Below are 14,019 nucleotides of genomic sequence, written 5' to 3' on the forward strand. Positions count from 1 at the left end.
TCACCACAACCTGGATCACTTTCTGTAGGGAAACACTGCTTTTTAATTGGAAGCAGATGGTAAATCTTCAGGTTAAATCTGGAGTAACAGAAACAACAATTGCTGTTTAAGTATCAAGAGAAATGAAACACAGTTTAAATTAAATGAATCGGAACTTCTCCATCTCAAGCTCCAGCCTTCTCCCAAGTACTTAAGCTTGTGCTGCAAAGAGTTATTCAATTTAGAACAGAGTAAAGGTTTTCTATACCAATAGCATGTGCTAGCTTTTATCTCTGTTCCTCAGACTGAACATACAGAATAGCTACTTGTTCTGGCGTTACTTATCAGAAAGCAACAAAAATAAGTAAAACTTAAGTTTTCAGATAAATAGTCATTCCCTCTTAAGTCTTTTAGACACTCAAATATCATCACAATTGTGATCTGATGTTTCCTTAGCAGAAACACAGATGTGCAATAAGACTTGGGAGGTTTTTTCAGTTTGTTCACAGAGGGCCTGGAAGTGAAGGGCAAGTGAAGGACGTGACATTTTTTAATAATAGCTTTTGTTCAAACTGTTTCAGCAAAGATATTGTTAGGGCTGTATCTTGTACTCAGGAAAGTATTGTAGATTTGTGCCATTATGTGCATCAGCCTTCCAACTGAAACAACAAACTCCATGCTTGAAAAAAGACCAACAACTTTACCACCTTATGTACATAAGCTACAGCCACTTAGAATGGATGAACTTACAATTCTGCAGTCTTCATCAATGCATGCCTGGTTTTTTCTAATACTCGTAAGGGATATATATAAAATACTGCAAAAATATATATCCAAATACAGGCAGAAATAAAAGACACTGGTGTAACCACAATGGAGTTAATTTAAAAAAAAAAAAAAAAGCTTAAGAATTGCTTTAGCTTAAAAAAAAAAAGTTCGCCAAATGGAAAGGGTTCAATTAAAAACATTTTTACCCTTTTAAGATTGTGGAGCATAGAAATGAATCCCATTGATACTATTTGTTAAGTCTAAATATTAAAATTTAAGAAGAAATCATAAAAAATTACTAAAAATCAAAACAATCATTAAATGGTATAGACGTACACTGTTATATGCATAAGCAGTCACACTGTTCTTGTGTATATTCAGCTACATGCTATTATAGATAAAAATGACAGATGTTCTGTTAGGCTCAAATCTCTCATCTGTTTTACCTTATCAAAGCTTCCACTTTTGTCTTTCAAGAAAGTTGGCCTGAAAAAAACAACCAAAAATACAGGGTAAAGGAAGATAAAATGAATAAGTAAAACTGAAAGCAAATGAATAAATTAGCAAAACGAATGAGGACAGCAAAATGAAGGAAGTTGTCAACATCCCACTTACAAAGTTTGGAATAATTCTAGAAACATCTTAAGTTGAGCAGCAGTAATTCATAGCAAACCTGCATCATTTGTTACCTGATCCCCCTAATGTGTGATTGCAAGGCCTTGCTCTGTAATTGCACATGTAGCAAAAAAGAGAAATCTATTAACAAAATATACAGACAAGTAACTGTTAGTATTCGATTATACCTATAGTACCATGAGTACATAAACATTTTAAATCCAGACTATTTCTTTTTTCTAAAAAGACTACTCATTTTCCTATGAATTGAGAAAATAGACTGTTTTTCCTCACCTTCTGAAAGAGGGAAGACCTTCGCACTTTGAAGAAGTGATTATTAAGTTGAAAGTGATATTTTCAGGATTGAAAATGATCTCAGTAGAGCCTATGTCCATTAATAGCTCACTATAAATACCCGATCATAAGATACTCTGGGACTTTCTCCATGTTTCTTTCATACAGGTTAGTTATGTCTAATAATCTGACCTGACAAATGGTGTCAGCAAAAGAAGGAATTAAAAGTCCAGTTGCTTTGTAAAAATACTCTTGTTAAAAGTTTTTGGAATGAGAATTTGAAAACTCTAAGTAGTAACTATTACATTATGGAAAGAAAATTCTTTAGTGCTTTCCTAAGAGTAAACTGAAGATACTGTTATGAACTTACTTTTAAAAGGGTAAGACAGTGTAAAAAGAAAAACTAAAACCAACAATAGAAGTAAACACAAATAAGCAAATAAAATCAAGCAAGAACTCTATTAAAATTACTATGTGTTTCTGATTGCTTACTCACAATTCACATATTGATATAAATAGAAAAGCCAACAAAAGATAAACATATAGAGTCCTTAGAGGGAAAAGCACAGTTTCAGAAAGATCTATGCTGAAAACTCACGCTGGGGTAACACACAATAAGTGGGGAAATGAAGAACGTAGATGCTTACTTACAATAGTGAAGGTAGGATGGAGTGAGACTTTCATAGGCTTAATGTATTCCTACTGTATTTTACGGAAGGATCCTTACAAAGAAATGATGATGGCCGTGTCTGAACGCAAGGAGGAAATAGTTCTTTGCTAGAGGAGATCTAGGAAGAATACTTGAGGAATTTTTTTTTTTTTTTTTTTTTTTTAAAGAAAACCAAAGTGCAGAATCAGTGAAGGAAGTGAACTGGACTGCCTCTCTGGAGCAACAGGGAAACAGATAACATTTTATGGCAGGCGGCCATAAGGGAGATTTTATAATTTACTCTTCATGGAAACTATTTGGAAAAAACCTCTTACAAAAATCAGAATATGTGAATTAAATCCTGAAAAGATGAATTTGCTGAGGAAGGAAGGCATCAGAAGTACCTGCTGTAGATAGTTAAATGATTTTTCATACCGTAATCTTCGCTGTTGCTATGACAGAACATAGGCTATACATAAACCCAGACTGAAATCCCCAACTTACTACCTACTAGCTTTCCATTCACATGATTCAGCACTCTTAATGCTTCAAGTTCATTAACTGTAATGTTTCTCTCAGAAAGTGCAGACTGTTTTCATTTTCCATTAAGATATATTTTGTGATATTCAAGTAATGCATAAAATTGACGTTTACACATTAATAATATTACCAAAGGCTAAAATCCTAGCCGTATCTTTTAGATTGTAAAGACACTAATAATAAAACATACTTATTTAAGACAAAAATATCGAGGATCAGAAAATATTTGCATGCCCTCTTTTAATATAAAAAAGTCCAGATGTTTCTTTTACACAGGATGTTCCTCTTCCTCTGTAAGCCAACAAAAAGAATGGGATCTTGTGACGTCTGTATCTGAACTGTCCAAAATTAGTCATCCAGCTGGCAGAGCAACGCAACACCTCGCTTGATCCAGTGTTGAACTGGTTTATCTGTGTTAAGCGTCAAAGCTATGACGAAGTTAGTAGAATGTCCAGTAGTAGATAAGATTCCTTTGCGCTCGCTTGTCTTGTAGAGTGGGCAAACATATGCATTAGATTTCTTTATGTCCAATTTCATAGCTTCAAAAAAATCCCCAAATAATATTACATTAATCAGATATATTGATAGAAACATAATCTACATACAAATATTATGTATTTACAGTAACATCCTTAAAGCTAAATAAAAATGCAAAATTGTTTTGGGAGTAACATCATAAAATCATCTGGCTTTTCCTCGTGTTTCCTTGTGTGGTTTGTTTTGTTTTTAAACCCAACTAATTTAACTAATTCGCTTTCAGGACTTGATGCCTTTCTGTGATTCTACCAACTTTGTAATCAAAGACATATTAAAAATCTGAATAGGTACATAGTTAAAGCATAGGTTATACACGACCTTTTAACAGCTCCACAAGAATTCTGGTCCAGCAGCCACAGAACCTAACCGCAATTCAAGTCACCTGAGATCCAACAACACGACTCTGCAGGAACTCTTTGTATGCCTAGACTGCTTACGTGCAACTTGTGCAAAGTCTAAAGTCATGCACGTCTGAACAGATTCATCCAACCTCAAGAGAAAGCACAGGCAGAAAAAGTGGAAACTTTGTAAGACCGCCAATTAGCTAATAACAGCTAAGTTGCAACACTTGCAGTAGAAAGTCCTGCTTAAGTGAATAAATAAAACCAGGGGTTTACTGCTCCTGATCAAAGAAAACAAGAGTTATGGAAAAATATCTTACTAGTATGACAGACTACTAGCATAGCAGCTAAAAATAACCTGAGCAACCCTTGCTAAATCATGTGAGGTAAAACACTGAGCCTCTGTAAGTCCATTAAAAGTTCTCCTCAACTTGAGTAGAGCCAGGAATTCAAGCACCATGTGCTTTCCTACTCAAATGTACTTTTTGGTTGAAAAACAGATTGGGCAGCACCTAAATGTATTTATAAAAATTCATTTAACTAGTCCTTTCATCTAATCCCTAATTATAAACACCTGTGGGGAGAGGGACAGGCCTATTGCTCAGATGAGATGAGACTGAGTCAAGCTAGCAGGCCCAATTTTTAATGTAAAAGTCATAGGTCAGATGTACACTAATTCTGTGCACATTTGGGTACTTCTGCGAGGGCAGGAGCATTGATCTTCTGTAAAAATGGAATCCACTGTTGCAATTTCTTGTTGAATAGCTCACACTTTAGTGAAATTATACTCACTTGGCTTTATCCAAATGATCGGCATCATATCGAAGAGCAATTTGGGATACTGCTCAGCTAACATTCCCCTGGTGAGAGAAAGCAACAAAGTAATCGTTTGTCGCTTGGTGTTAAACGAAAGCGGGTTTTGATGTGTGAGTTTTGGTGGTTGCTTGTTTGTTTAGTTTAGGGTTTTTTCTTGCCATTTTCCATGCATGAAAGAGTATTTCATTTGATGTGTTATTTCAATAATATGAAAAGTATCACTTAAAATATTGAAACAAATCTTGTTTGAGCACCTAAGAAAGCTTTCCAGAACCATAGTAAAACACACTGTTACTGACTTGGTCCTGTCCCAGCGAGCTCCGTCTAAAAATAATCCATGGATATAAACACCATCTTCTGGTGCAGTATCAGCAGTATCCTGAGGAATAACCTACAAGAAGTAAGTGTTCTATGTTATTAAACTTTCATAGCTGTTTGCTTTTTGAGGTATTAGGCCAATAGCCAATTTTCAGAAGACCAATCCAAAATGAGAATAATATAGCAATACCTTCCTTTTAGTACTACTTTTATACAAAACTATAAAGATAGCAGATTTCTATAGGTTTGTTAATTGCCTTTATTGTAGGTTATAAAATAAGGATCACACAGACAAATATGTACTCTATAGGCTGTTTTCTTGAGCGGAGGTCCAGGTCCAATGATACAACAGCTTTTAATATCTCTCTTTCACGTATGTTATTTAACATGCCTAGCTTACCAAAGAATTAAACGTGTGTCTTCAAATTGCAGTGAGTTAGTTGCAAAACGAACCTTCCAGTCAGGATTTACTTACTACATCTCACTGCAACATCAGAACTCAGTTTAATAAAATATGCATTTATAATTTATCTCTACCTGAAATTCATATCCCAGAAGGTCAATAGGGATCCTGTGCTTCCTAGCATAGTTTTGCATTGCTCCAGTTAAGAAAGCTTGAGTAAAATAGAATCCCGACAGCCAAAATACCGTGGGCTTCCCTAAATCATACCAATCCTGGAAAGAGGAAAATGACACATTTAACAATCAGAAAGACAAATCCCATATTGTTTGACCATTTCCTACATAACTGTACTCAGAAAATCTAAGTGAAGCCTATCACTCCTTTCCCAATACTCCTTTAATGTAAAGGACAAGAACCCCCAGGCAACACTATAGGCTTGGGGAAGAGTGGATGGAAACCTGTCTGGTGGAAAAGGACCTGGGGGTGCTGGTCGACAGCTGGCTGAATATGAGCCAGCAGTGTGTCCAGGTGGCCAAGAAGGCCAATATATCCTGGCTTGCATCAGGAATAGTGTGGCCAGCAGGAGCAGGGCAGGGATGGTCCCCCTGTGCTGGGCACTGGGGAGGCCGCCCCTCGAATGCTGTGCTCAGCGCTGGGCCCCGCACCCCAAGGCGGCCATGGAGGGGCTGGAGCGTGGCCAGAGCAGGGCAGCGAGGCTGGGGCAGGGGCTGGAGCCCAAGGCTGGGGAGGAGCGGCTGGGGGAGCTGGGGGGGCTCAGCCTGGAGAAGAGGAAGCTGAGGGGAGCCCTCATCGCTCTCTGCAACTGCCTGAAAGGAGGCTGGAGCCGGGGGGGGTCGGTCTCTTCTCCCCAGGAACAAGCGATGGGACAAGAGGGAACGGCCTCAAGCTGCGCCAGGGCAGGTTTAGGTTGGATATTGGGAAAAACTTCTTCCCCGAAAGGGCTGTGAGGCCCTGGCCCAGGCTGCCCAGGGCAGGGGCTGAGTCCCCATCCCTGCGGGTATTTAAAAGCCGGGGAGATGTGGTGCTTGAGGACATGGTTTGGTGTTGGGCTTGGCAGTGCTGGGTTAACAGTTGGACTCCGTGACCTTAAAGGTCTTTTCCAGCCTAAATGATTCTATGACAAATTACATAAAGAAGTAGATTAAATAATTGGTAGTACTGCCTCTTGTACATTACCTGTAAAAATTTCAGCCTTTCTAGAAAATCTAGAATATAGCTCCCTAGTGGTTTTAGACTTGGGTATGAATGTTTAGCCCAATTCTCAGGAACTTTTCCAATAAGCAGACTGCCACACACAGCCTCCAGTTCAGCATCCATAACAACCAGTCCTTTAATGGCTTTCTTCAGGTTAATTAGTGTAATACGAATAGTTCGGATTAAACTAGAATTAAAATATAAAACAGAATTTTCACATGTTTTGCATAATTTGTAAAACATGACATCCTCACTGGAAAAAAAGAAAAAACAGGATTATGGAACCATCTATAGAACTCATATAGCTGCTACATAACTGCATAATTAGCTACATCTGTAAAGTCATGGATTTATGCATTTGTGCTGATTTATTTAAGACTAGGAACAGTTTAATAAATTATTTTGTTATCTCTGATATACTCTGTATTGTTTGGTAAGAGGATAAATTTGGAACTCCAAACGTATACACCATATACTAGATGAAGGAAAAAGGTTTAGATTACAAAAGAAGAGGTGGGATCTACAACAAAGGACAACTTGGAGACTGAAGGCCAGAGATGATTATTGAAAGTTTGGGAGAGAATGAAGTGGGAGATGGGAGGAGACAAACAGAAAAGAAGAAGGACAGAGAAAAACAGGGAAGAAAGACTGGAGGAGCAGGCGAAGATAAGAAAGAAAATTAGGAAGCAAAGCCAAAAGAAGGACTGGGGACCCAAAGAGAAAGATAAAAGTTATTATAGATTTGTAATCCTAGGAGAATAAATGTGAAAGTGAGGTATAGGAAGAAGGACATCAAGAAAGGGGAAAAAAAAAAAAAAAGGAAAAATATAGAACAGAAGCATATGAGACAATAAAGGAATAAGCAGAAATATTTCCAACTATCTAGGAAAATGTTTTGTAAACGATAACTGTGCATGTATTACAGTTTCTAACCCCTTTACCCTACGGGTCAGAAATACAAAGAAAATAAAATACAACCTGAGATAAAGAAGGAGAAGAAAAAAAAAAAAAGGGAAAATAAAGACATTGTTCACATTCTCTTTTTGAAGTGCCTTCTCAGACTCCCTTCTTCTATCATGTATTTTCCTCTTTCATTGCATTTTGCCACTAGATCATTTTTCCTGACATCTGTCCTACATTCTGACTTTCCACAAGGAGTAATGGTGCTTGGACTGCAGATATCACTGCAGTCAGTTAGAAGGGAACAAAATAAATAAAATATTTCACAGAACATAGAGTTTACAGTGTATGATTCACATGAAAACTTCTGCAAATGGAATGACTTGGGTTACATTTAATAAAAGTATAACACTCTTACTTGTTAAATCTTTCCATTTCTTGCACCAACACAGTGTTCATACTTTCTTCATATCTCACAGGATACTTATTTAGGCAACCTTCAATGTCAAAATCATTGGGAAGCTGTAAATGACAACATATTTGGAAATCATTCCATATATCATTATGCATCGGTATTATTTTAAAAGTACGCAGGTGTGAAAAATTGCAGAGTAATAGATACTGTTAAACTTTCTGATGAGTACCTCATCAAGACAGTATTTAGTAGTTTTATCCAAATAAAAATTATGGGGTTTTTTTAAAGTGATGTTTACCTTTAAAAAAACCCTACAATTTTTCATACCATGAAAAGTTATGAATATGTTTCAATTTTATTAATTTTAAACTTGTTCACATGAATCAATCAACTGTTCTTCCAAGCTGTGTTTGCTCTGTTTTCTCTCTCTGTTTCCCATTTCCTACCTACTTAAAATTGCTTTCAACCAAAATATAGCTGTGGTCTGTTACAGCCACTCACGTTCTTACTTTCATAATGCACTAAATTCCTCCCAGTAGGTTCTTCCTCTAACGCAAAATCAGGTTGACACTGAAGATTCTAGTTAAAGAATTTCTGCTTTGTAAAAAGATAAACTGGAGTCATTGGTATAATACAATACCTTGCTGAGAATATCATCTGCAATTTCATAGAGAGTGCTGTCACCACCTCCAGAAGCCCCCTGAGCGCCTCCTCCTTGTGTTAAAAGCAGAGAGTCAAAGAGGATCTTAGTTTGCTGAAGATCTTTTGAAATATCCACATTTTCATGCAAACCAAATACTTCTGGTTGCTGACTAAAGGGAAGACTCTAAGACAAAATAAACAATAAACATCTGCATGAGATAAAGCAGCATGCTAGGAATTAGATCCAAGTCTTCTTTAAGAAGCTGAGTGAAAAACTACCACTGACTTCAACTGAAGGTGGATAAGAACCTTAATGGTAGGTATTTGCAGACAGTATTACTGGTGATAGAGCCATCACCTCACTTACAGAAAGCCATTTCCAAGGAATTCTTCATTATCTATGCTAGGTCCTCCTGTCTGCTTACTGATTCCCTCTCCCTCTCAGAAACATTCTAGATCATAGCAAGGATCATGCATGGATGTTAGGCAAGAAGCCAAGCACACAGTTTAATGTGCTGGAAAACTCTCTTTTTAACACAGAGAAGCCTTTAAGGATTGCTTTTTACTGCATCATCATTATAACAGTTCAAAATCTTGTTGCTACTTTTTACCTTAATAAACTCAATGTAGTCCTCATACGTGCCTTTGGGTGGAGCATAATAGTTGCCACTGGGAGAAAAAGTGTAACGAGGATTTTCAATTATGTCTGGATTATAGAAGTCATCCAGCATTGTCAGCAGTAAGCGTCTGTCCCAGTCATCTGTCACTCGACCTCCATAGTTGCACTCACCAGTTAGGTAAGATATAGCTTCAAAAGGAACGTGACTATATTCATTTATGAATAACTGAAACAGAAGACATGAGTAATTCTAGAGACTTGAAATATCTGCAGAACAACGGTGTGACCTACACACGAAAAGGTTGGAAGCTATAGCGCATGCAAAACTGCAGTTTATGGAGTTTTCTCCATAAGTGTTGGAAATTCAAATTCTGAAATCTTTTTTCAGGTAAAATTACTGTTCAAAATAAAGAGGAGTTAGTAGTAAAAGCCTCTTATGAATATCCAAACTAGTAAGTCACCCAAGTCATTCTTGAATTCTTTACAAGTGGATAGTTTTTCCAGCCTAAACTTTCTAGATGGACACTTTTCTGTGTCATAAAGAAATGTGCATTTCACATAATTTTTCTTCCAATCTTCAGAACCCTCTGATCTCTTTCATTAACTTCTTGATAACTTTTCCAACTGTTCAGCCTCAACTTCTGTAATTAACAGTCTTAGCTCTCCTGACTTTTCTACACAGGACCTGCAGAAGCCTCAAGGTCAAGTAGTGTTCAGCATTTCATTTTAGGGTAGGAGTACAGTTTGAGGCTCTGTTTAACTGTAAAAAAAAAAAAAAAAAAAATTCCTCCTCCTAACCACAAAAACTACCACAATAGGTGACTGTCACTGACATGGTGCTACTTAAAGCACAGTGAGCTCTTATATATGACAATTTTAACTCTTATTACACTCATGTATACTCATTATATTCCACATGTTTGTATGAATCTAAATCTCATGACGAACAATTTTTAATTTCATTTCATCTGTAGTTTTGAAAATATTTAGAATATGATTGATATCCCTTGCCTTTGTAGCTGAACTGAAGTAATGAAAATCTATGAACATTTGACGTAACTTAAGTGTATTGCTCCTTTTTGACTATCAGCTCATTTCTATGCTTCACAAGATCAGAGTTAAAGGTAGCAATACATGATTTTACCTGCAGCTGTCTGATACTGATTCGCAAGTCCGATTCATTAAATCCATAGGGTATATTCCAACCAAGAGGCCCAAATTTTCTTCTCTCCTGAACAAGAGCATGGAAAAAACAAACTCCAAAGAGCAGTTTCTCCCATGCCTTTGAGAAAAACAAACCAAAAAATTACTATTAACTAGCCTGTATGCTCATGCTAGTCTGTAATTTATACGGAGAACACACCATTTGATTACCACTCTCCATCTAGGGTTCAAACACAGGCAGCTATTAAGTATGCTGTGGTTATTTGACTTGGGAACAAACACCCACAGAGTTGCCATATATGCAAGCACATTTAGCTAGTTCCTCAAGTACACAAGATTTTTCTCTTCTTCCATGTAAAGGGCAGCTGACTTCGTAAGAATTCAAATAGCACCAGATATTTATTTTTAAGGCTCATTAGACAAACATAAAATACAGATGTATTGTTTAACATAAGTCCTCAGATGCACCCACTTATACCTATGTATACTGATTACCATACTCATGTCTGAGTAATCCCACGATTTTTTCACTTCCTTCACAGGTAATGATTAGCTAAGTGGTTCATCACTCACCAGTAAGACATATGGGCACTGCAGTACTGGTCCCTGGCAGCACGAAAAGATCTTCTCAGTGCTTACCATCTCAATAATGATAGGTATGCCCTACTAATGAACGTTCAGAGTTTACACACATTGTGTAATGTGCGTGTAATATGTATGTAATTTAATAAAGTCTAAGAAACCATTTTAAATTTTGCCACGTGAAATTACCTGGCAGAGCAATTCTCAACTCATCATCTTTATCATTGCAAAACCTAAACTTAAACCACAGTAAAAATTTTAGCTTATAATATTCAATGGACAGAAATCAGTAATAGAAAAAAAAGAAAGAATAAAACTGTCAAGAGACAGGCACATTACCAGCTCCTTTTCAGGGCATCCAGAGAAGAATGCAGGATCAGAAATGGGATCAGAAAGAAATGACTGCAGTAGGTTTAACCGGAGACCAGTAGGAGGTTCATTTGTCACCTTCACTCCGCTCTGCAGAATGGTTACTGGAAACTAGAAATAAAAATAGCAAAACTGCATTCAGAAAGTGTGGAATAGATGCTATCTTGTTATAACAATATATTATTACTCTGTGTTTGTTAGATAAACAATTATCTGTAAGAAATTACATTTTAAACATCAACAGCTTTTAAAAAAAATTCTCAAAGGCATCAAGAAAGCAAGACCTTACTGTAAACAACAAACCTATATTTTAAAATGTTTTCTTGGTATTCAACACCTTAAAAATAAAATGCAAAATTAAATTTTTGAATTTATGTGAAACAAAACCTCGGTGACAGCATAAAAACTTCTTAATTATATATGCTGGAAAATGCAGTTCCATTCACTAGTACACAATCAAAAACATTACAATGGAAGCTTGGCATTACTATGTTTATAATTTTTTTTTTTTAAATGTCCTTTCTTAATTAAATTATCTCTTCAACAGCCTCACTGTATTTCAGGGAAGTTCCATATTATCAGCTCATTCAGGGATACGAATATTTCCTAAAAATGTCATCAATTTTTCCCTTCCCCAAATACAGAATATTTGGCAATGCACGTACCTTTGGTGAAGGGTAACTAGTAAGCCAAAGTCTGAAGACTGGGTGACATTTTTCGCTTTTAAACTCTTCACATATTTTCTCCAGCATCGGCATCCAGGAGACAGCTAAATGACAATTTTGTAAACAAACCCAGGTTCCTTCTTCCATTCCTTTTTGAATCATTTTTGTAGCTATAGGTCCTTGTCCTTGTCCTAATGAGATGGACTGAAACTTATCGCCAACCATCTCTCTGTCATTTGCAAATTTCAGGAGGCCTTGAACAGAAAGCATAAGATTTTAGCATTTCTCCATTAAAAAGAAGTTACGTCAGAAAAACAAAAACGTTTCAAAACGTTTATTACTGTTTTGTTAAAATGTACGCACAATAAGATGGTATAGCTTTGATGCAGAGTGTAAAATTTATTTAGTTTAAAATACCATTCCCGTTTTTAGGGAGCACAGAATTTTACCAGTGTGACATGATATACTCAAATCTACTTGGACAAAGTGCAAGATAATCCTCATTGTGTATTGAAGGGGAAATTCCGATCCCTCATCTGAAAAGCTGTACTATGCTTTTGTTTCCTCTTTCTGTGTATACTTACTAGACATGGGATCTGCTCCTGGAGATAGCACAAATATTAAAGGGGTAGTAGAATTTGAATCTAAGTAACTTTTCGTTAGATCAAATGGTGGTGGCTCTACAAATTTCTTCCCCAGTTTATCAGTTACAAATGTTGTTATAGCTGGACCAATCTGGTAAAAAAAGTAAATACAAATCATTAACATAAATTAAACATAACTGCATATTTGACAGCATCTTTTACATACCATGTATTAGTTAAATTCCTGAGCCTACAGACACCTCTCTGCTTTGCATGGATTTGAGATGGGTCTTGCAGAATGCTTCAGAAGCAAAGGTGTCACCTTGTTGACACCCCCCCCTTTTCTTTTTTTTTTTTTTTCCCCTTACAAGAGGAATAATAATGTTTTTAGAAAGTAAAAAATAACATACCTCATATAAACAATATTAAATGACATTAAGACTCTAATTCAGGCTTTACCTGATGTGGAGAACCATTGCATTCCCCCTTAGTAACTATTAATGTAATTATTTTTAATTAATTCTAAGGAGCAATTGCAATATGTACTTTAAATCCTAACATTGATTGTTCCTAAAGTACATACAATACAATTTGCTGAGTGCACCAAAGGCAGAATGTGTTACAAGTTTGCCTTGTCTGTTCAAATAAACACATTTGATCTCTTTGCCTTGGAACTGTTTGTATGAAAGCAGATGGTACTGGATACTCTGTGTATTTGTTCAGGCTAATATAGACTGCTCTTGAGTATACAACAGACTAAACACAGACAAGCACTTGAAGAAAACTAGAACAATGAGCATACTCTAAAAGAGGCGTTAAATCACGTCAGACAAAAGATCTCAGCTGATGCTTGTGGTGTTTGTATATTCTTATTTTTCAACTGAGCAATAATTTATTTTCTTAATAAAATATGATGAAGAGCAGATTAGTTATTTTAACAACCAGTGCAAACTATGCTACAAGACATGAAACAGCCTACAAACACATGATAACAGATCATTTTACCTTGTCAGGTCTTAAGCACCGAAGAATTATCATCTTTTGTAATTCATTTAATGTATTATTGAATTGTTCTGGCAACGGGAAGCTTTGTGGCTCTTTGCTGTCGTAAATTTTTTGCCATTTGCATATATTTTCAGAGACATGACTCCTAGAGAAAAAAAAAAAAAAAGGCACTTACAATTGCTGTAAATACCTGGAGTCTGTTTTCTGACGTTTATCATCAGAAGCCAATATTGTGTTGTCATACAAGCCACTCCACATCTACATAAGCAAATAATCCTACAGTAGAGATTCTCCATGCTGAAGAGTGAAAAATCTTTTCGCACCATGCTGTTGCAGACATACAAGACTCCACCTGAAACGTTCCGAGTTGACAGTAAGTTCTGCCTATTCCTCCAACCAGCACTGCTTGGACCTTCGTAGGCCTAGGTGAATTTTGCGCCTCTCATATTGCAGGAAAACTCCACTCTAACTGAAGAAAATTACCAGGAAACTCAACCAGGGAAAAAAAAAAAAATTATTTTCCTTCACGCAACATGCAGAGTACATCCTCTGCAATGGGACAACTCTCAGACTATTTAAAGGCTGGATCATGATCCACA

At 36.4% G+C, this 14,019-nt stretch overlaps 1 protein-coding gene across 1 annotated transcript in view; it reads right to left on the reverse strand.

Moving 5' to 3' along the window:
- Positions 1–2,869: 2,869 nt before the first annotated feature.
- DNAH12 (dynein axonemal heavy chain 12) overlaps positions 2,870–14,019 on the reverse strand; it is a 72,496-nt gene continuing 61,346 nt past the window's right edge. Inside the window, exons 62-74 of the mRNA XM_087744360.1 lie at positions 13,421–13,565; positions 12,416–12,566; positions 11,832–12,085; positions 11,137–11,277; positions 10,196–10,333; positions 9,044–9,277; positions 8,431–8,616; positions 7,794–7,897; positions 6,458–6,662; positions 5,395–5,532; positions 4,839–4,930; positions 4,516–4,583; positions 2,870–3,384 (exon numbers count right to left, since the gene is read on the reverse strand). Of these exons, the coding sequence (XP_087600486.1) occupies positions 3,194–3,384; positions 4,516–4,583; positions 4,839–4,930; positions 5,395–5,532; positions 6,458–6,662; positions 7,794–7,897; positions 8,431–8,616; positions 9,044–9,277; positions 10,196–10,333; positions 11,137–11,277; positions 11,832–12,085; positions 12,416–12,566; positions 13,421–13,565 (2,047 nt within the window). The 3' untranslated portion in view covers positions 2,870–3,193. The remainder of the gene's footprint in view (positions 3,385–4,515; positions 4,584–4,838; positions 4,931–5,394; positions 5,533–6,457; positions 6,663–7,793; positions 7,898–8,430; positions 8,617–9,043; positions 9,278–10,195; positions 10,334–11,136; positions 11,278–11,831; positions 12,086–12,415; positions 12,567–13,420; positions 13,566–14,019) is intronic.

The sequence above is a fragment of the Nipponia nippon genome, unplaced genomic scaffold, assembly GCF_047370975.1.
Source record: "Nipponia nippon isolate SJK-2023a ecotype South Korea unplaced genomic scaffold, ASM4737097v1 scaffold_9, whole genome shotgun sequence".
Classification (NCBI taxonomy): domain Eukaryota; kingdom Metazoa; phylum Chordata; class Aves; order Pelecaniformes; family Threskiornithidae; genus Nipponia; species Nipponia nippon.